We start from the raw sequence: 23,982 nt of genomic DNA, 5'->3' as shown, positions 1-23,982 counted from the left end.
AGCCAGTCCACATAAAAGGCTGCAGGAGTCTTCCCTCTTTTAAGTGAGAAAGGTAAAAGAGGAGCCACAGGAAGGAGGTTGCCTTTACAGAGCTCTTTCAAACAGGAAATCCCAATCCGGGAAGGGACAGCCCGTCAGCCTTTTAATATCCTGGAGGTAGCGGGAGTTTAGCTAAGTCCTCCTCCTTGCTTCAAGTGCTGCTGGCTAGGGCAAAGTTACTGAGGGCATCAAAGAACAGTGCAGCTACTCCGCGCCGCCGCCGCGCAGGGAGCTGGTGAAATCGGGGGTCAAAATGCTACCCCGGACTTGCAGCTGCCATCACTACAGACGAAGAGACTCCCCATATCATCAGCGTTTAGGGAAAACATAGCTGAATGGCAGTTACGGGGCTCCTGGTGAGAACCTCAGTCCGGAGGCTCACCCTGCAGCCTCAGTCTAGAAACAAAGTACAGCTAGAAGCCTATTTAACAAAGTACAGCTAGAAACCTATTTCAGAGTCCGGTACTCCTCATGATCCAGCTGTGGACCTTCTCGTCCCAGACCTCTGCCTAAGCAATCCAGAGTTTCCGCAAAAGTTGCTTTCGGGACCCTTAATTAAATCCTGATTTTCGACACACTATGGAAGCATCACCCCTACTGGACACCCCCTTCCCCATGATGTCTCCACCCCACAACGTCATGCACAATGGGGGGACAGAGTACCCTTAGGGCAGTATGATTCGGCTCTACCGACCCCTACCCGAGCTTTTGTCCCTGCAGCCTTGCAAAAGAAGCAAAGAAAATCTGCGCCCAGGACGCCCACTCACCAGTTCATCTTTCTCTGGAACTGCAACTCTCTCCACGGGTCCCGCTGACTTTGGGCCTGTCCCTTGCTCCCGCCCTCCTTCCCTAGGGTCCCAGTCTTGGTCTCCACTGCCGCCCGCCGCAGTCGCCACCGCGCCTCAGCTAGTCCCTGCAGTCGCGCGCTCTGGGCGCCCCTCCCGGTGGGGGCGGCCACCGCCTCCTCTCCGCCCCCGACCTCCGCAGCGCGACCGGCGGCTACCAATTCAGCTACGGGGGAAGACAGTGTCTCCTAAGAAACGCCAGGGTGCGCAAAGGTAACGCAGCGGATTCCTCCAGGTCCTCTGTAGCCCCCTACTCACCTGGATGACAAGGCGGCCGAGTGCCCGCGGCTACTGAAGGCAGAGGCACTGCTTATTCAGTGCCCCACTCAGCAGCGCCCCTCGAGCCGCGGTGGTGGAGTCCTCGAAGCTCCGTCCCGGTCCCGACCCCTTTTCGAAGCAAGGCTGCTGCGGCCCTTGGAGTTCCAGCTGGGAAGTCCTGGAGCCTTCCGGCTCCTAGGCAGCTAAATTGCAGCTGCTTTTTACTGCTGCTAGAGTAACCTGGCTCCTCACAAAACTAGGCTCCACTTTCTCAAAGCTGCGTTCGCAGCAATATACTAGACACCTTCGTGATTGGATTTTTTTTTAATAAGGTGGAAATGGGACTAGAGAACACACGTCCTCGGGTGGTGATTTCCTCCCTTGTTGAAGTTTCTGCTGTGGGAAACTCCAGGTGACCGCACCTCTGCCACACACTGTTCTCCCCAGGGCAGATTTACCTGATGCGTCAGAAAAGCAGCTCTGCCAAATGGCAAATGGAACCGCCTAGGATCAGGGCTGAAGTCATGCGGATTTAAAACTCCCAGATACTGATAGCCTCTCGGAATGGTGTCTCATAAGCAGTTCTGTGTTCCCCAGCATATTTAACATAACTAGTGAAAACAATACTAATGTGAACTTCTTTCAGCATTGCTTCCCTGGGAGGCTACGAAACTGACTAAGGACACAGTTGGACAGTCTTGACACGTGCAGAGTGGCTTTCTGCAAAGTTCTAGCCTAGTGGGGTTAAGTCGATGGAAGGAAAATCCTATAGGAACTCACAACACAAAGAAAGCTCACGTACCCTTAAGCTCTTTAATTAATAACAACATGGCCTGGGCAAGTTATTGTAGCTACAACCGAGGATGTCTTCATGGCTGTAGCATAGCAACGGGGGTACCTGTGCAGGTGCCTCTGCTTCCTCTATGCAGAATGCCTGCTGAGTACACTCACTAACAACATGCTTGATTAAAATGTCTCATTTGTGTAAGCAAAGGTTTGACTTTTAAAATTATATATGTGTGTGTGTGTGTGTGTGTGTGTGTGTGTGTGTGTGTTTACTATTTATTCCTCTGTATGTTTTTGTGCACGTACATGCACGTGAAGACAGGTAAGACAGGAAAGGCAGAAATGGTTGTGAGCCACTCCTCCTGGGGTTTGACAGCCAAGCTTGAATCCTGTATGCCTCTTAGCTGCCTAACAACGTCTCCAGCCCCTAAAGTTTGACTTCTGATTTCTGTGACAGCCTCTCATCTAGAAGAATGCTTTGAGTTTTAGAGTATTCTCCACCCACCACCCCAGTAGGAGTTACCCCACAGCAATAAATCCACAGGACTTACACACTATCCTTTCCCCCTCATCTCCATCACCTTAAAAGCATTTATCCTATCTCAGTGAAAGTAAAGACACGCCTGACTCCGCTTACCGCTCCATTCACTTACTCGCTTAACCATAGCAAGACGCCATTCAAGAATTGTTAAGAAAAACTGTCTCCACTTTCTACCTTCGCATTTATTTCAGTCAAACGTTGCCTTTACTCTGTTCCCCTGAGCTTAAGTTACGCAACTGAAGGATTGCCTCTTCCCCGCTGTGGTGGCGCATGACATGGTACCAGCATTGGAGAGGATGATGCGGGAGGATCAAGAGAGCTCTAGTTGACCTTGGGTCCCATAGCAAGTTGGGACCAGCCTGAGATTTGTAGTAAAGATTGACTCAAAAACAAAACAAAGCAAAGCAAAAGGAACAAAGAAACAAAGAAACAAAATCTCACCAAAAACAAACAAACAAACAAACAAACAAACAAACAAAAGCCCACAAAGGGCTGACTATGGAAATCAATATGGTGGTGCCTCAGAAAATTAGGACGCAATCTACCTCAAGATGCAGCTATACCATTCTTGGACATATACCCAAAGGATATATGTCCTTTCACAAGGACACTTGCTCAATAATGTTCACTGCAGCTTTACTCATAATAGCCAGAAACTGGAAACAATCTAGATGCTCCTCAAGCAAAGAGTGGATACAGAAAATGTGGTACATTTACACAACGGAGTATTATTCAGCTTTTTTTTTCCCAAATGGCATCATGAAATTTGAAGGCAAATGAATGCTACTAGAAAAAAAAAATCATCCTGAGTGAGGTAACCCAAACCCAGAAAGATAAATATGGTGTGTATCTACTTTTAAGTGGATACTAGCTGTTAAATAAATGATAGTCAAGCTACAATCCACAGACCCAGAAAGGCTCAGAAAAGAGGAGGACTCTAGGCAGGGGAATGCATGGGTTGAGCCTCCTTGGGAGAAGGAACTAGAATAGGTTTTTCAGGTGGGGATGGGAGTGGGAAGGATGTGGCAGAACTAAGAGGTGGCCACGTAGCTCAGTGTTAGCATGCTCAATGCCTAGCTTCTCAGCACTGAGTGCAGCAGGCACATGCCACTCTTCAGCAGCAATTACCACCTGACCTCCAGCCCCTTTCTGTCTTCTTGTTTGCTTTGGCCTAAGCACTGAGAATCCAAGGCCCAGATTTTTTTTTTCCTTGCACATGGTTTCTCTGCATAGCCTTGGCTGTCCTGGACTCACTCTGTAGACCAGGCTGGTCTCGCACACACAGAGACCCACCTGCCTCTGCCTCCCTGAGTGATGGGATTACAGAGTTTTTAAAAAACCTATTTGCAAGCTACTGCTTCCATTAGTGCTGTCTTTCTGCCCCACAGAACTAAATCCCATCCTGTGTTGATGGGTGTGTGATGCGTGATGGCTACTCACAAAGTTCGCCTCTAGCCCAACCCAGCCCCCTGAGTCCCACGCCCCCTTGCAGCTGCCCAGGTGGATGCCTACTGACCTCCTGTTTACCATCTGCAATGCCGATTCCCTGAAATGCTCTCCTCTGCTTCCAACCACTCATTTGCAACTGAAGTTTTCCCCGTATCAGGTCTAAAGCCTCATTCTGCAACTTCATCTCTCTCCATTCCATCGGGAAGTCTTTGCTGCTCTTTCTAAAATAAATACAGAATCCAACTGCTCACTACCTTACTGTTAATCTCAGCTCAATTTCATCTGCAATACTGTCTTGACTTTACCCTTGCTCTGTTGCTGTTTTTGCTCTCTTATGGCACATTATCAACAGAGTGATCAGTGTAAAACACTAGGCAACACTAACTACTCCTTTCCTTACAATTCTGCTGTGGACCTATTCAAAGCAAAAGCCAAAGCTCGTACGGTGGCCTAGAAGGGACATTGCTGGCCTACGCTTCTCTAGCATTACCTCCTGCTTCACCCACTCAGTTCTTGAAACCCTATTCTCCTCAGCCTCTGCATTAGATTCCTGGAGGCGTGGAGCTCTGAGCTAGCTAGCTCTCAGTCCCGTGCTCCCCGCTCTTCACCAGGCATTCATCTGTACAGCTTGACCCCTCGCTTTCTTTGCTCACACTTAACTGTGTCCTTCAGGCCTTTGCTGATAAACTTGCCGCACCAATACATTCTCTTCATTTAGTAATTGTAATGGCGTCTTTCCATTACTGTAACAAATATCTGAGATTAAACTCACAAAGAGAAAATGTATTTTAGGCTCACAGCTTTGGAGGTTTCAGCCAATAATTGACACCTCTGCTGCTTTGGGTCCGTGATAAGGCAGCACACCCATGTAGAAGAGCAGACATGCCTATTTCATTTCCAGGGAAGAAGAGGGTGGAGCTTGTGGATGACTTTCCTAGCTTTTCAGTGACCTTTATCTACCTTCCACTGTTTTGGTTGGTTGGTTGGTTTGAATTTTTGTTTTTCAAAACAGGGTTTCTCTGTGTAAGCCTCACTGTCATGGTGACCTCAAACTCACAGAGATTCTCCTGCCTCCGCTTCCTGAGTGCTAGGACCAAAGATGTGTGTCATCGTGCCCTGATCACTTAAAAAAAAAAAAGACATTAAAACATTGTTTCGGCATCTCACTGGCTGGCCTAGGACTTGCTGTGTAAACCAAGCTGATCTGAACTCAGAGATCTCCCTGCCTTTGCCTTCAGAATGCTGAGATTAAATGCATGATCCATTGTATTGAGCTTAGGGTTTTACTTTGTTAGAGTTTTCATTTCCTAACAGTTTGGTAAAGTGAGGACCAAGCTTCCAAAAAAAAGCTTTTGGACAATACCTAAGATCTCTAGATATAAGATACAGAAACAACAAAGTGCACTTCTAAATTATGGTAGCATCTTCATTGCCTCACAGAAAGGGAGTTCTAGACAGACAGATTTTTTTTATCTGTTTTTTCCCCCATGCTATATCACTAACACTGGAATGCTGTCTGACACAGATTTCACATGCATGGGGGAATAATGGCTCTGACCCAATGCTTACAGATATATCCCTGACTGAAATATGGCAAACATTATACTGGACCTAGATAATTGTTCTCTAAGGAATATTTGCACTAGCACAATATACATAAACAGGCTATATTTAAATTGCTAATATTCATGACTAAAAAACCCCATCACTGTGGTGCATGCTTTTAATCCCAGCACTTGGGAGGCAGAGGCAAGCAGATCGCTGTGAGTTCCAAGCCAGCCTGGCCTACAAAGTGAGTCTAGGGCAGCCAAGACTACACAGAAAAACTGTCTCAAAACAACAAAAACAAAACAAACAAAATGAAACAAAACAAAATTCCCCCACTAATATTTATTAAAAACAGCATTAACTATGCCAGGCATGGTGATGCACACCTTTAGTCCCAGCACTTAAGAGGCAAAGGCAGGCTGATGTTTGAGTTCAAGGCTAGCCTGGTTTACAAAGTGAGTCAGCCAGGGCTACACAAAGAAACCCTTTTTGAAAAATCAAAAAAAAGAAACACACACACAGAAGAAGAAAAAGAAGGAGGAGGAGGAGGAGGAGGAGGAGGAGGAGGAGGAGAAGAAGAAGAAGAAGAAGAAGAAGAAGAAGAAGAAGAAGAAGAAGAAGAAGAAACTCAGCAATTACTGTATGGATCATTCTTCTAAATTCCTGATGGTGTTTAATTATTTTACTGTGTTCACACTCTAAGTGAGAAAAGGAGGCACAGAGAAACCAGATTCACCTCAGCATTTCAACTGCTAGAGTCAGACTTTGCGTGCCGGCAGCAGGATTGTAAAGTACTCACACCCGTCAATGCTACAGTATACCTCATCTCTTCTCTAGTATGAATACTATCAGAGGAATGTCTGCATCATGACTAATTCCTAATCAGTAGACACTAACTCACGTCCACCATCCTGCTGTCTCTGAGTGTAAGTACATTCCTCAAAGGTCAAGGGGTCATTTTATTCAAATTTAAGTGAACCACACTCCAGGGTTTGGAAGATAGAGAAAGGGGCTATCAGAAAACACTTATTTTATGTGATTTTTAAAGTTACTAAATGCAGCAGAGCTTCTCCTGATGAGTCAGTGTGGCTTCCCCTTGGTTCTGTAATATCAGAGCGGCCTGAAGACAATGGAAGTCCACTCCAAAGGGACAAGTGGTAAACTAAAAGTTAAAACCAGACCTTTAATGTCTTAACACTTGGGGGAGGGGTCACTTGATAAATAACTAGTACTAGCAGTAGTATCATATTTCTTTTTAATTATGATGTTGTAAAAAGAGACTGAATGATAGACAGACCTAAGCTCTCGCCTTTTATTTTTTCATTTCCTAGGTCCTATTTTATTTTATATTTACTTATTTATTTTAAACAATTTAGGCTGTGTAACTGTGACTAGTCTTGAACTTCTAATCCTCTTGTCTCCATCTTCTGAATGTTGGGATTGCAGTCCCCATTATAGCCAGTTTGTGAGATGCTGGGGATTGAACCCCAGGCCTTGTGCACGGCAGGCACTTTACCAACTGAGCTACTTTCCTGACCTGGGTTCTTTTAAATAAAGTTCCCTCCTTAATCACAAGTCAGAGCTATATCTTCTAGTCTCTGGCATTTCTAATTGTCTATTTAGGATACTGTGCTGCAAACTGCACAGAGGCCCTTCCTTTGTTATTTATCTCTCCGGGCTCAAACTGATTATAATAAATTTCTTCTTATTTGACTGTTCTTCAACTTCTCAATTGAGGAAAAGTAGTTTTATTACACACACCCCCCCAACACACACACCAGCTAAATAATTCTGAAAATAAAGATCAGCTGGAAGTATCACCATTCATGATTGTAAGCTACTTAAAAATCTATAGTAATAAAGAAAGTGTAGAGATTTTGTGTCAAAGACTTGAGAACCTCAGACACACACACACACACACACACAGAGAGAGAGAGAGAGAGAGAGAGAGAGAGAGAGAGAGAGAGAGAGAGAGAGAGAGAGAGAGAGAGAGAGAGACCTGGAGTTCCTCATGAGTTTCAAACTTGCAGCTAGCAACCATTCCTAGGAGCTGGCACCCAGTACCAACCAATCAGAGCTATCGGTCACAGTGACCAGAACAAATGAAAAATCTCCCCTTGAAGTCTGGTCCTTCCCCCAGCCAATCATCTTAAAGGGATGTTAATCCCCGTACCTCTCTAACCTATCATGTAACAGCAAGGCTTGCTTGGAAACGGCTTGGAACATACCCTGCCCCCATGCCCAAAAACCCTGTTTCTGTAGCACTAGGGGCTACCATTTTCCCTACTTATGAGGGGGTTAACGGTCCAGGCTCTGAGCTTGATTATTAATGAGAACTTGTGTGATTTGCATTCCTGGTAGTCTTTGGGGAGGGGGTCTCAGGACTTGGGCATTATAAAAGTACGGCATAAAGACAGACACGTTGATTAAAGAAATAGAACTAAAGACCTGGACATAAGTTTACACACCCATGAACATCTGATTTTTGATGAAGAAGCCAAAAATTACATTGGAGAAATGATAGCATCTTCAACAAATGGTGTCTGGTCAAACTAGATTTCTTCACGTAAAAGAATGCAAATCGATCTAATATATCACCCTACAAGAAAATCAACTACAAATGACCAAAGTCCTCAACATAAGACCTGAGAGCATGAATCTTATGGAAAAGAAATATGGTAAACTCATCGACATGTAAAAAGATTTGTTAACAGGATCCTGATACGCAGATTTTAAGACCAACAACTAATAAATGGGAGTTTATGAAACTGAAACCCTTCTGTATAGCACAGGACAGGGCATTCAAGCAAAGAGGCAGCCTACAGTAGCAACTGTACATTTGACAAAAGGTTAATATGAACAATATATAAAGAAGTGAAAAAAAAAAAAAACCAACAACAACAAAACAAAACAAAAACCCTGAACAACAAGAAAACAAATAACCCAATTTAAAAATGGGCTAAGATCCAAACAGGAAGCTTCCAAAAGATGACGTACAAAAGACTGAGGAAAAATTTAAAGATATTGAACATCCTCAGCCATCAGGGAAACACAAGTTAAAGCTACACTGAGATTTCATCTTATCCTAGTCAGAATGGCCAAGATCATAAAACAAATGACAGCACATGTTACTGAGGATGCAGGGAAAAGGCAACACATATTTGTTCCTGATGGGAGTGCATCAGGGACTGGTATAGTCATCGCAAAAGTCGATGCAGTATCTGCCCCTCAACTAGACATCACTTCCAAACGTAGCCTCTTCCTTCTACAAACTAACTTCACCTTCATTGTTTGGGGTTAGAAGTGTGCACTTAAGAGCAGGTCTGTATTCTAGCTGGAGGAATTAAAGGTGTGTGCTAAGGGTGTGCCTGTATTCCAGCCAGAGTAGACATGTTTCAGGATTAAAAGCCCTCTACAATGAGGAGATTCCTCAAAAAGCTGAAAGCTGATTTACCCTAGGTGTCTAACCACTGATATATGGGTAACGAAAATGTGGTACATTTACACAATGAAATTATTTAGGTGTTAATAAAAATAAAATTATGAAATTTTCAGATAAACGAATAATTCTGGAAACAATTAGCCTAATTGAGGTGACCTGGATCCAGAAAGATAAGCAATGCATGTTTTCTTTTTCATGTAGCTGTTAGCTTCATGCTTTAGATGTGTGTTTTGTTTAGACTATCCCACAGAGGTTAGGTAGCTTTTTAAAGATCAGAGGTGAGGAGGAGTGGGTCTCTCAGAGTGAGGGAAATAGAACGTAAAGGGATAAAGGGGAAAACAAAACAACAGGATTAAATGAATGGGGAGTGGGAAAGAAAGGTAGAAGAGGAACTATGGGAGGAATAACCAATACTAAAGGCTTTGTAAGAAGCCTCCTACTGTAAAAGTTTTCCAGAACACATATGTAAAGGGAATGTGTAGTCACTGTATAATAGGGAAGACAATAGTCCAACTAGACATCATATAAAGAAAGGCCCCAGTTACATCCTTTTGGGTTATTGGCCTGACAGATATTAAAGACTATTGTCAATACTACTGGCTATCCCTCGCAGCCTGATGGTTAGACCCTACTGCTGAAAACACCACACACTGAGAGCATAGAGCATGGAGAAATCAAGCTGGTGTTCTGCCAGAAGCTTCACCCCCTACTCATTATTGATCATAGAGCGGGAAGGTGCCACACATGTGCCTTAGTTAGGGGTTTATTGCTCTTAATGGGCACCATGACCATGGCAGCTCTTATAAAAGGCAACATTTAATTGGGGCTGGCTTACAGTTTCATGGTGCTGGAGGAGCTGAGAGCTCTACCTCTTAAGGCAGCAGACGGAGACTGTGTGTCACACTGGCATAGCTTGAACATAGGAGACCTCAAAGCCCGTGCCCCACAGTGACATGCTTCCTCCAACAAGGCCACATCTCCTTATAGTGTCACTCGCTATAGGCCAAGCATTCAAAGGCATGAGTCTATGGTGGCCATACTACAGCATACCACTACAGTAGGTGGCCTCCTACTGGAGGAATCATCAGTTCCACCCAACTACAGACCCTGTGAGCCACAACAGTATCTTGCCTTTTCCTTTCTTAAAAAAGCTGTAGTCTATTTTCACATGGGAATTGTTACCATCCTTAAGGATCACTATGAAAGATATACGCACAATTGTAAGAGCAGTGCACATGTTATGAGGGCAGCTAACCACTGTTTGATTGGATTTAAGGCCTGCTTCCTGAAATGGAAATGATACCAGCCACAGTTAATGAGGCCAAAAATCTGAGTCTAGACAGGTCATGGACCCCAAGGGGAAACCAATTACTATTATTCTACTAAATGAACATCGCATTAAAGTGACTCCTAATGACATATTGCTATGCCTATAAACCAGGGCATCACTCAAAGCTCATCCAAGAAGCTTGTTGATACCGCAGACAATAATTAACACAAAGACTTACAAATGAACAATGTGAAGAGAGTCATAAATATGTTGTAAGAAGCAGAGCTGGTGGGTGAATCCAATAAACAGTGTCTCGCAGACACTACAGACCTGATGTACCTATGTACACACAAGACACACATATATAATATACATTATATGTAATAAGTAATTGGAAATAATATGTAATTGTATGAAGTTCTCAAAAATAATCATTAAGAACAATTACATATGGGCTATCCCATTTAGAATTTATATTATTGTTATTGACATAATCTCATGTAGTTCTGAAAGTCTTCAAATTCACGTTTCTCCTGCCCCAGCCCTCCAGTGCTGGCATTACAGACTTACGAGCCACTTTGAAATGCTTGGAGTTCTTTTGCCATTGTTCCTTGTTACTTAGGAAGATTATTTATATCGAATCGAAGCTTTATCTTTTGAATGAGTGTACCTCTTCCTTTCTCTGAAGGGACAGCTAGCAAATCTTTACAGCCTTTAATTATTCTCCGGCACTTGCAGCAATGGTCTGCACTGCTGTTTTCGTTAATATCACAACTATCTGAAAAATCATGAAGCTCTTCTCTTCATCGTGCCTTAGAGAGACAGTTGATTTAGAGGCAGCCAGACATAGGGTTAAACCCTGACTCACCCCTAGCCAAGCAATTTGAATGCATTGTTTACCTGCAGGGGGAAATAAATCGCTGTCCTGATAAATTCATACTATGAACTAAGATAGTTATATCAGAATCAGGCTTGTTTGTTTGTGTGTGTGTTTGTTTGTTTTCCCACAGAAGGTAGATGGCACAAAGGAAGCATTCAGATGAAGTTTCTAGCCATCTTAGTACTCTGTACGACTGACCACCATGGTGGATATTGTCTTAGGCAAGCTGGGTGCCATATCATATTTTCCTTTTAGAACTTAGTGGCAGGGCAGTTGCTCTCTGTCTTTAAAAAAAAAGTATGTACTTTCATTTCTTAGAAAATCTGTCATCTATTTTCACATGGGATTGTAATCTGTTAAGGAGAACTATGTAAACCCATGTTATTTTCCTATTTTGGTTACCAGGAAGGCCACAGGCAAACTTCTATCAAATTATTCTATAATAAAAATAAAGATTTTTCTTACCTCTTCTTTCTTTTCTGTGTCTTTGATGTCTTTTTATTATTCGAATTACCTTATTGGATATTTAAATTGTTAATCCTGTGTTCTCAAATACATACTTAAATTGATACACTATAAATAACATATTAGTTACTTAGGTTAACACCAAAAAAAAAAAGAAAAAGAAAAGAAACAAAATTGAAATAGAAGTCAGTTTAACCTCCCAGGGGCAAAGAAAGACAAATGCCTCATTTTTAATCTCTTTTGTACATCAGATAATTATCCCCAATGCGGTGTTTTAAGTTTAAGCAATTACAAGGTTTGTTTTCTAATTAAAACAAAGGTCTGAATCCATTTGCTCTGATGAATTTGTGCATCAAAGTGTTTTTGTGTCTTGATCTCATTTTTTTTTCCCCTGTGAGCATATGTTGTAGTCAGGCAGGAAAAAAATTCTCTCTTTCTCTCTCTCTCTCTCTCTCTCTCTCTCTCTCTCTCTCTCTCTCTCTCTCTCTCTCTCTCTCTCTCTCCCACCCCCGTGTGTGTGTGTGTGTGTGTGTGTATACACATGCTAGCATGTACATGTGTGCACTTGTACATGCGTGTGTTCTACCTATTAATGTGTTCCAGCTGCATTTATTCTGGCTCAGTTCTCTAATCTTAATCACTTTTCATGCATGGAGGGCTTAAAACAAAGATGTGGGCTTTCCTGTGTTATTTTTTTTTATTACAGGAAATAACAGCTCTGTGTTCTTTGCTATTGCGGGGAGCACAGATTCACTCCTCTCTAATGGTCTTTATTCTTCCTTCCATCCAACTTTTCACCATCTGTCCAGTTATACACTATGGTTTCAAGTTCATCAGCAACAATACGTGTAATGTACTAGAGACTTCTGATAGCTCCAAAGAGGGGACCAGGGTTCAGAACATAAAACATTTTCAAAATAAAGTCAACTTCCCAGAGCACCTCTGTGTTCATTCTGTTCAGTGTGCACAGATGTGCAGATGATGACATGGCTCTTCGGAGGGGTTTTACTGACCAGCGTATAACTATAGCATGGTGCTGTACTTTAACACATATAGTTCCTAAAACATGACATAAATGAATATAAAGGGAATTTCTGTGATCAATGAATTTATAAAAGAACATATCTATTGACCTTCATATTACAGTAAAAGGACTTTTTTCTAGACATAAAGTATGGTGGAAGCAATCCAGGAAGACAGTAGGTCTCAGGGAGGTTTGGGGTATCGTGGGTAACAGCCTTCAGAGAAGGAAGAACTTGAGGAGGGAGGAGAAGGTAAAAAATAAAAAAACTGGGTTCAGATTTGGGAGTGGGGCTTGGGGAGACATAGAATTGAATGTCAGACTTCATATCTAATACCATTTTAATTATATCATTTCCTTTCTCTAAGTTGGTCTGAGCTTTCCCTTGCCTGACAAACACAGAAACAGTGACAGTAGGAAGTAGATCCTGATTATACAGAAAGAGGATGCAAGAGAAAGATAAGTTCCAGCTACACCACTTATATTCCAGTAAGTCCCTAGAGAGGTTATCACCTGTGTTAAGTCGGAGCTGTATCCCTTGTCAAAGATGCTCAACTGAACATTCTCAGATGTCCACTTTGGACACTGCAGTCTCTCCCACTTTTCACTGTCATCTTATTTTTTCTCATGTTACACTGAGATTCCAAAAGTTCTAAATCTCCACAGTCAGAGATTATAAAAGTTCTTACAGAACTATGCATGAAACAGGTATGATTTAGTTGTTGGGTCAAGTGTTGGTGTGGTGGTTTGAATGAAAATGGCCCCCGTAGGCCTATAAAGAGTAGCACTATTTATTAGGACATGTAGTCTTGTTGGAGTAGGTGTGGCCTTGTTGGAGGAAGTGTGTCACTGGGGGGTGGACTTTAAGGTTTCGAATGCTCAAGCCAGGCCCAGTGTCACTCTCTTTTCCTGCTGCCTATGGATCCAGATATAGAACTCTCTAGCACCATGTCCACCTACTTGCTGTCATGCTTCCCACCACAATGATAATGGACTAAACTTCTGAAGCTATAATCCAGCCCCAATTAAATGTTTTCCTTTATAACAGTTGCCATGGTCATGATGGCTCTTTGCAACAATAGAAACCATAACTAAGACAGTTTGGTTGGAAATTTAGTGATATAACCAACTGTGTCCCCAGAGGCTAGACCTGCTTGCTTGACCATTTTCAAGTGTCCCACTTTACAAGGATACTTTCATTGTTTTTCTCAAGGGACTGAGAGTGACAGCCAATTAAAATATCATGATATGGCCCCTAGCTCTGACTAAATATTAAGTTTAGTGCCCACTATATGTCAATGGATTAAAAAACTAATTTTGATACTGACAACTATGTCTATGACTGGTACCATATCTTTAGATTTACTTGAATTTCTAACTATTCTCAAGAACAAGAGTTTCTGTAAGCTACAAATATGCCTGAAAAGGATGACAGAAATACATTTATTATGTTCAAATGATACCACACACACATGCACACTTAAAACATAAATGAGCTAAAGCCTTTGGTAATGGCAGTCTCCTATTTCTGATTTCCAGGAGATTGATTCCTTAGGTATCAATATTATATTTATAAGAGTGACATAATTTCTAGAAAGCCTGTCATGGAGGCACAAAACGAATCCCGCCATTCAGGAGACTAAGGGCATCGTGAGTTCTCTGTCAACCTGGGTGGCACAGTGAGACCTTGTCTCATAAAACAAAACAGCCCATAAAACTGAATACACCAACCAAGAGACATCTCCAGAATTTTAGAACCATTATAGGAATAAACTGCACCTTCAGGGTTAATAATAGAATTACCATTGCCAGAAGATTAACAACTTAATAAAACATAAGAGGAAAGTTACAGACATTTAAATAAATCCACTGTTCACAAGAAGCATATATCAATATGTCTAAAGAGTGAATTTCTTTTCTACACCAGGGTTATGAAGAGAGTTTTCTGGGGATCTATTTCCTCTAAAACAAACAAACAAACAAACATACAAATCCTAGACAGGGTCTGAGGATCTTCTCTATTGCCTCTTTACCCTCTACAGCTAAAGTTGGAGGAAAATCACATTATACCCCCAAGGGTGCTGGGTGTTAGTGCACAGGGTCTTAGTGCCAGTGTTTTCTCGCTACAGAAAGCTGCTGTGGTCCCACATCCAAAAGTTATCAAAGTGACTGTCCATGTGGAAAATTTCTTAAAAGGCAGTTCTGAGGGGCCCATGTCCATGGAGTACGACATGACCCACGACGATTAATTCACTGACAATGACTTCCCAAAAGAAAGGTGTAGCTTTCACGGGCCTTTAGCATTTCTTGCAAACTCTTTGGGGACTTTGCAAACGGCGGAGCACTGTGGTCTATTGGAGGTATCAATCCCTTCTCTCCCACTGCAATCTCACAGTCCTCAGTATGAGAAAGGATGGCATGGGTACCGGTGGAGAAGCGTGGGGGTCATGCACAGCACACCAACAGGGAGGCATCACTTGAGCATAGTGGACCACACATGTGCAGACAATCATCGCCTTCCCCGACGCCCATTCAGTCCTCCTTCTTTATTGCGTTCTGCAATTAATGGAAGATCAGCCCCACATCCAGTCACCCAACTCCCCAGTCTGGAAACTGTCTGTAGTCTTCAGCCTCCCTCATCCTCGGTAACAATCCGTGGTCGAATCTCATCACTTCCACCAGTTATTTTCATTAGTCCGTTTGTCTGTTGAGCAGCCCTGGGGCCAGCTTTGGGCCTCTCACATAGTAGGCAAGCGCTCTATCACCAACCTACACTTCTCAGCTTTACAAGCATCTGTCGGCAGAACTCTTCTCTTCATCTCACTTCCTTCATTGATCACTTGTTGTTTTGACTCCCACTGCATGAGATAGCTATGATAACCACAAGAGGGAAGAGGCCAGGGAGCCTCATCTGGTCTGGGGATGGGTGGACAGTAGGTGTGGGGTGGAAAGCTCAACAAAGCTGGGGAAGACATAAGAATCAGAAAGAGAAGCAAAGATCCATGGTGTTAGGCCCTACCCTCTGTAGAAAAGAGACTCTGTAGGGCATAGGGGGCATACCCTGCCCTCTGCCCTGGACTCTCCAGCCCAGGGGTGGGACTTCCCTATTCCCAGAAGTTCTTCAGTATATAATCCAGATATTTTGGTTCCTCCTTTCTCCTTCCCTCCCACCTCGCTCTTCTCCTCCTTCCCCTCCCTTCTCTCTCTGTGCACGCCTCTTTCTCTCTCCCTCCGTCCTCCACTGCTCCCCATAAGCCTGCATTTACATGTATATAACTTTCATCTCACTCATTCCATTATACCTATCACATGGGTTGGGGAAAAAAAAAAGACTGAAAATGTCAAACCTAAGATTCTGTGCTTTTGATCTCAGATGTGAATGAGTGCAGGGTCTCTTGAAGGAATTACTCAAGTCTGTTTGTTGTTTGTTTGTCTTTAAAATTACATATATCAGAGCTGGAGAGATGGTTCAATGTTAGGAGCACTTGTTATCATTTCGGATGACCAAGGTTTGTTTCCCATAACACATGGCGGTTCACAACTCCAGTTCTAGGGGACCTGAACCCTCTTCTGACCTCAGACATCAGGCATCATAAGGTGCACAGACACATGTACAAGTAAAACACCCAAATACATAATACAAATATTTAAATGTTGCATCTCTCTCTCTTTCTGTCTCTCTCTGTTTGTGTATGTGTATGTACGTATGTATGCATGCAGACATAATCTTCTGGCTTCTCAGCAGATACCTTTACCCACTAAGTCATCTTTAAGGCCCAGTGATTCATTTCTTGAAACTCCAGCTTATGGTTGTGTGTCAAGACTCAGGAGGTAGAGGCAGCCAAACACTGGAATGATAATTCCCTAAATGAATCTTCTCATCTCAATACCACAAATTAAAGGTTTTAGTTATTTCATTGCTTCCCTTCACTCTTCACAAACTTTTAGCTTTGTGCTGATAAGGATCTAACGCTCCCCTCTATGTCCACTCCTGTGACTCAGCTGTGATAAAAACACTCTGTCTGTGGAATAATTGTATAAATTGTCCATCCGTAGTGAAAACCTAACCTCATTGCTGTAGCTATGGAACTCTCCAGTGACCCCTTCCAGCCATTTAGGTTTAAGACAAAAATGAATCAAGAATCCCTAGACTCACATGAAAGCAAGGTTATGGAGGAAAGCCTCCTGGTTCCCCCAGGCTCTCCCCTTCCCACAAGGAGGAATGCTGCCATCGTAGGAAATTGTTCACATGTAGCCCACTGTTCACATCCTCCCAAGCAGCTTACCCCGTCAGTAAACTGAAAAGCTCTCTTCTTCAGAAGGGTTTTCTAAGTCTGGTCTTGGCTAGGCAGCAAAGTATCAAAGTACAGCTATGTTGCAATCTTTCTCTTTTATCTTATGTCTCAAGATACACATTCCCTACACATTATAGGCTTGTGAACTCTCACAAAAGAGGAAGAGGATTCCTTCTGTTTACACACAGATTCTGTAATGGAGGAAGAGGAGAGGGAGGGAAGGAGGGAGGGAGGGAGGGAAGAGAGAGAATACAAATCTGTGCTTGTTTTTAGTTTTCTGGAGTATGTTGGTATAAAAGCTTTTGTTTTTACTCCTTGATCCTAGCACTAAGCAGAATGACCGAGCAGAAACCTCAATCTCATCTGCGATCACAATTTCCTAACACCAGGGGAGTCAAAGTGCAGAGATGACCTCAGGAGATTTCCAAGACACCCAGTGTATCTCTAAGTCCTGTGGTCACTAAGTCATTTGAAACAGAATACAATTAACGAGGAACATACATATTTTATGAGTCTCTTTATTTCCTTTTTAATAGCAGAGAATAGTTTGTGAGTGTTTCTACAAGGACTGTAAGCTTTATGGGCTGGAATGATTTGAGTCTGATCATTTCTAGGAAGAAAGAGCAAGATCAGTATTCTGTTAAGGCCAGTTCCTGGTGCCTTTTTCTTTACACCCCATACCACTCCTTTTTGTGTGGATGTTGACTTAAAAAGACTGATTAATGACTAAATATGGCCTATTTACAGATAGAATGATCACAACATAGCAGTATGAAATACTTTGCTACTTTTCTACCCTTCCAAGAACAGACATGGAAAAAGCCTTCTGAAGAAGATAGCTTTTCAGGAGCTGCTTGGGAGGATGTGAGCAGTGGGCTACATGTGAACAATTTACTATGATGGCAGCATTCCTCCTTGTGGGAAGAGGAGAGAGAATATGGCGGTCTGTTAGGGGGAGAGCCTGGACGAAGCAGGAGCCTTTCCTCCTTATCCTTTATATATGGCTACTTTGGTCTAACTGAACTTCAGCATGTTTTAGGTGAATTAAGGAACAGTGAATATCAAATAACTAGGGATGGAGAGATGGCTCAGTGATTAAGAGCACTGGCTGCTCTGCCAGAGGACCTGGGTTCAATTCCCAGCACCCACATAACAACTCACAGCTGTCTGTAACTCCAGTTCCAGGAGACTTGGCACCCTCATGCAGACAAACGTGCAGGCAAAACATCAATGCACACAAAATAAAAATAAAATAAATACAATCTTTAAAACAATATACCACTTAACTAAAGCAATGAGCTGAGATGACCTGCTGCAGGATACTATCTTCCTCATATAATTTAGACTCTCATATCTATACTAGAAAGAGTTCAATTTATGGTGGTTTGGATGAGAATGTCTCCAATGGACCCGTGTATTTGAGCCTGTGGTAGTCGGTTGGTGTTTTGTAGGTTTAGGTGATGTATCCTTGTTGGAAGTGACAGTGTGTGTGTGTGTGTGTGTGTGTGTGTGTGTGTGTGTGTGTGGTGTGTGTGAATGTGTGTGTGTATGTGGTGTGTGTGTGTGGTGTGTGTGTGTGTGTGGTGTGTGTGTGTGGTATGTGTGGTGTGTGTGTTGTGTGTGTGTGTGTGATGTGTGTGTGTGTGTGTGGTGTGTGTGTGTGGTGTGTGTGTGTGTGTGTGTGTGTGTGTGTGTGTGATGTAGGTTCTTTCCCATTAGAGGTTAAAGTCCCAAGCTATTTCTAGTTTGCTTTCTCTGCTCTGTGATTGTGGTTCAAGATTTAAGCCCTCAGCTTCTGCTCCAGCCACCATGCCTACAGCTTGCTGCCATGACGGACTCTTATCCCCCTGGAACTGTATGCACAAATAAGCTCTTTCTTCTAGAAGTCACCTTGGCCATGTGCTTTGCCATAGCAATAGAAGAGGAACTAATGCACAGTTCATCCTAATAGGTTTTTGTGATTCACCAAAAACTTTGAAGAATTATGTACACACTAAGAAAGTTCTCACTGGAGTGTTCTGGGTCATCGGCTCCATCAACATGGGGCTCCTCTCTTGGTTCATCTTCTTCCTCCATCAGGATCTTCTGATGATTCTCAGAGGAGATCTTGGGATCCATGCCAACCTGTATTCATCAAGAAAAAAATAGACGATATGAACTTGAAGGCTGAATGGACCTATGAAAACTGAAGGTTAACAATGCTTCATCTGTGAAATCCAGATGTTAAACATCTGGGAAACACTAACTGCTATTGAAGGCTGAAAAGCAGACATCAAGGCATCAATATGGTGTCTCATCAGTGACTCTCTTTTAGAACAACAATGCTTAAACATCAGCCTCATCACCACCAACAAAAACACAGTTCCTGGGTAGAGACTACTTGTCATCCTTTAAAAAAAAAGGAAACCAGCAAACAAATACAATAGCTCTAGTTAATGCATGAGGGCTACATTAAAGGGATTCGCATTGAAATATGAAACTGTAGATAGCACTAAAACCTATATATGTCATATTCCTTTTACATACAAGTCTGTGAAAAAGTGTGATTTATAAATTAGGCATAGTCAGACTTTAACAGTAAAAAATAAGATATAATTGTAACAACATACTATAACAAAAGTTATGTGGATGATTTTTTTTCTCTTGTTCTCTCAAAATAACTTCCTGTAGATCTCAGCATCTTCAGTATATGATTTTAACTTTTACTTTCTTACTAGGTTGAAAAATTTCACACACTTCCAGAAAATAAAGACTTTTTTCTTGGAATATGACAATTGCCTTGCCTCAGTTTTGGATGTTCTTCTCTTCACTATGACAGCAATCCTGACCAAGACAACTTAAGGGGGAGAGCTTATTTTTACTCAGGGTTCAGGGAATGCTGCCCATCATGTCATGGAGGATGCATGGCAACAGAAGCAGTTCTGGTAATGGGAGTATATGAGTCCTTTCAGGAAGAAAAGTAACTGGGCTGGAACTCCAGATGAGTTGTAATGCTCAGGCTGTGACCCTAAGGCCCATGTCTACTATGTTGGTCCCAAGTCTAGAAGGTTCCGTTCGTAAATGGCCAGTAGGTGGGGACTAGGTGGTTAGCCACATGTACTAATAGGGGGTATTTCACACTCCCATCATAACAATTACTAATCTTTTCCCCTCAGGCCATTAGTAAGCAAAACAAGGAGTGCTACAGTATAACAAACACCAATCTGATAACTAAGACAGCAACCAAGTGATCAGTGGAGGGTAGCATGGTGTGGATGCTTTGGGTAAAGGAAGGTTCATTTCAAAGGCAGGGTGAAATTTTATGGAATGAGTTAATCACGCTAGTCACAAGGGAGTGAAATTCAAAACATGAGCTGCTTGTGACTAGAAATTTTCATTTAATAGTTTCACACTACACTTGACTATGAGCCTCCAAAATCATTGGAATTGAAAACCCAAATAAAGGGAAACTAATGCAAGGAGCAATAGTTAGGTCAAAAGAACAGTAAGTTAGTTTCTTTGGCCTGTTGTGACTTACTTTCTATTTTTCATCCTATGCTTATTAGTTAAAACCCACCCTGTTAGGTACTTTGTTTACTGCTACTTTTAGCTTTTGCAGAAGATGATACTGTGGAGAAGGAAACCAGCCTTGTTCTAAAGGATTTCCTGAGAAACTCTAGATGTTGAGGCAGGATCCCTGTAGCTGTCAGGTGTCCAGTGTTCTCCTCACACTGGGGAAGATGGAGTGATTCTGTTGGCACAGAGGGCTCCTACTTTTCATGCATATACTGTGCAAAATAATTTCTCATTTAATTCTTACAATGATGCGTCAGACTAACCATGGCCATTTATATTTTACACAAAGAAATAGAGGCTAGGAAAGATTTAAAAAGTTATCAATAATCACATAACCAGAAGTATACATTATTTCATAAAGTCAAGCCCCCCATCTTTGAGTTAAATGCTGGAAAAGTAGCAAGTTTGATTTAAATTGCTCTTGATGTATCAAGGAGGACTATTATTCAATGGTGACAGTGCAGGGTGTAGAACAATAAATTAAAAGTCTATAATTTTCAGAGGCAAGAAAGTAAAAATAAATAATAAATAAATAAATAAATAAATAAATAAATGAAACCTGAGCATTTGTTTAAGAAAACAAGATCCTCTGAAAGAACAGTCAGTGCTCCCCACTGCTGAGCCATCTCTCCAGCCCCACATGGCAGCTCACACCCTTCTGTAACTCCAGTTCCTGGGGATCAGCACCTTCACACACACATACATGCAGGACAAAACACCAATGCACATAAAAAAGTAATAAATAAATTATTTTTAAAAGGAAAATAAGATCCATAGGGCTAGAAAGATGGCTCAGCGGTTAAAACTGTGTACTGTTCCTGCAGAGGACCCATGTTCGCTTCTCAGCACCCATGCCAGGTGGCTCTCAACTGCCTGTAACTCTGAAAGAAGCCGGTAAGTTTGACTTCCATGGACACCTACAATTGTGCATGCACACAGGTATATACATGTACACTCAATTTAAAAAATATATATGAAAACAAGGCACTGACTGAGATGCTTGGGAACAAAAACTCAATAGGAGTCAGTGGACTGGTAGGAGTTATTTATTGGTACTGGTAGGAGACACAGTGGAATTTTTTTTTTTTTTTTTTTGGTCATTTGACTAACAGATGGATGAAGGGACCATTATCTGAGAATAGAAATACAGGAAATGGACCAGATGTGGAGTGAGACAGTTCAGCGTTGGGCCGACTCAGCTGTAATGTATCTGTAGAACGAAGTGAGGAGTAAAGATGGTGATTGGAGACGGCATCTGGAGGGGGTAGGTCCTGAGAGGCTGCTTTTCCTTAAGATGGCAGAAAGAAAGACAAGCTAGTATAATGGCTGATGGCAGAGAAATCAAGCAAAGAAGAAGATGAAGAAAGATCTCAGGAGAAGAAAGAGAGAAAAACACATGGTTATGAAAGGAGTTGGGAGCTGGGCGTTTTGGTGCAAGCCTTTAATCCCAACACTCGGGTAGACGGATGCAGGGGGATCGCTGTGAATTTGAGGCCAGCCTGGTCTACAAAAGTGAGCTCAGGATATGCAGGACTTGTTACACAGAGAAACCCTGTCTCAAAAAACAAACAAACAAAAAACAAAACAAAACAAACACACAAAAAAGAACAGAGTTGGAGTTTGGTCTTTATTAGAGCTCACTTTAAAGGAATGAATAGAGCGAGGGGAAGGTAGATCAGTGACAGCGAGAGGTTTTCACGCTCTCTCATCACTTTTGTCAGTGAGGTGCCAGCACAAATCTTCCACGGAAAGTCTACCAGGCTGACAAACTCTTACAGGAGACAAATGGTGACCTATGAACTTTATGGTATTAAAAAGAAACATGTACCGGGTGGGCAGTGGTGGCGCACGCCTTTAATCCTAGCACTTGGGAGGCAGATGCAGGAGGATCTCTTGTGAGTCTGAGGCCAGCCTGCTTTACAAAGTAAGTCCAGGACAGCCAAGGCTACACAGAGAAACCCTGTCTTTTAAAAAGAAAGAAAGAAAGAAAGGAGGGAAAGGAAAGAAAAAACATGCAAAACCCTTGTTTTTGAGACAGTTCCTCAAGGAAGGGAAAAAGACAGGATCGGGGAAAATATTTGCAATTCACACATCCAATAGGAGACTTGCATGTATACCATATTAAGAACTCTTAAAATTAAATCTCTTTAAATGTTCCAATAGTCATATTTTTAAGGAAATTGTATAGATATATCACGACTTGTCAGAGAAATGCACACCAGTACATAATATGATGCCACCTCACACACACACACACACACACACACACACACACACACACAAGAGAGAGAGAGAGAGAGAGAGAGAGAGAGAGAGAGAGAGAGAGAGAGAGAGAGAGCTTAAAAATGTATATTAAGAAGTTAAACACAGAGCTGCCGTGGGTCCAGAAGCTCCAGTTCCTAAGCCCACACCCAGAAGAAATGAAAGATGTTGTATGACACCTTGGATGCTAATGTTACTTACTTTATTCATAGTAGCCAAATAGAGAAGGCCACTCAGATGTCGTTAGACGAGGATGCCTAAGTCAAATGCCATTTACTCTATACAGCAGGGTATTGTCAGACAGAAAGATGCAATATCCTATTATGTCTGAACCTTAGACACGTTTTGCTAAGTGAAAGAAGACAGAAAAGACTGTGACATAGTTTGTGATTCTCTTTAAAAATATGTATTTATTTGTGAATGCATGTGGGTGCGTGTGTGTTGTGAAAGTTTTCATGTATGTGTAGGCATGTTTTTGTTTTAATCCCAGGTGTGGGATATGGGGGCTGCTCCAGTTTGTCCACTGCTGATAACTGCCTTGTGAGGGGGCACGTGATCTTTGTCAGCTGGGAACTGTCTCACGCGAGGGGCATGGTCTTTGTCAGTGGAAATAATTACCAGACCCAAGGAAAGACTGGAGGGCTCTGAGAAAGAAGACTGCTGATGCTTCCACCTGCTGCTCCTGGTTGCTGTTGATGCAGGTTGAAGAGAAGAAGTTGGAAATACCCGGAAACAAGTATTTGACCCGGCCCAAGAAACCCGATGACCCTGGACAGCAGGAAATAGCTAAGGAAAACTATACCCCCCTTCCCACTAACCTTCTTTCTCTCTTACCTGGTGTTGGGGTGTTGGAAGGGATTGAGGTGGAGAAGGGAGAAAGGGATCTAAGGAACCCAAAATAAAAATACATTTTAAAGGTATGCAAACATATTGTGCGCTAAGCGATGTGCTTGGAAGTCAGAGGACAACCTGCAGGGCTCATTTCTCAATTCCCATTGTATGGGTTGAGGGATTGAACTCAGGTTGTTAGACTTAGGAGCAAGAGCTCTTCCCCACTGTGTGATTCTATTTTAACGAAATGTGCAACAGCATAGGCAAACTGGCAGCTGCACGAAGTGTACACTTTATAAAGTTGATACTACTCCAAAATAGCCTTTAGAAAAGAAGGTTGAGGTTTGAAAACTGGCCAAGGCAAGAGCTAAACACTGTCAGTGACCAGATAACATAAGTTGTCACATTAGGTACTCAAGGTCTACAGGACTGAAAGTCAGGTCTCTCCATCACTATATAAAATCATTTCCCTTGTGTTCTCTTATCATCAAATTC

The 23,982-nt window shown here is 42.3% G+C and overlaps 1 protein-coding gene across 19 annotated transcripts in view; it reads right to left on the bottom strand.

The window, feature by feature from the left end:
* The window catches only part of PHLDB2 (pleckstrin homology like domain family B member 2), a 217,986-nt gene that overhangs the window by 96,537 nt on the left and 97,467 nt on the right, over positions 1-23,982 (bottom strand). For 16 of the 19 annotated variants that reach the window (XM_084801890.1, XM_084801889.1, XM_084801876.1 and 13 more), the window contains one exon: positions 18,834-18,963. In XM_084801890.1, coding sequence (XP_084658016.1) covers positions 18,834-18,957 — 124 coding nt within the window. In that variant the 5' untranslated portion in view covers positions 18,958-18,963. Of the gene's footprint in view, positions 1-806; positions 995-1,142; positions 1,537-18,833; positions 18,964-23,982 lie in introns of those variants that run through there. The other 3 variants (XM_084801887.1, XM_084801880.1, XM_084801879.1) reach the window with 3 other exon arrangements.

Source organism: Acomys minous, assembly GCF_964271855.1.
Source record: "Acomys minous genome assembly, chromosome: 11".
Classification (NCBI taxonomy): domain Eukaryota; kingdom Metazoa; phylum Chordata; class Mammalia; order Rodentia; family Muridae; genus Acomys; species Acomys minous.
The sequence above is the reverse complement of the archived record's forward strand: the minus strand, read 5'-3'. Positions and strand labels throughout refer to the sequence as shown.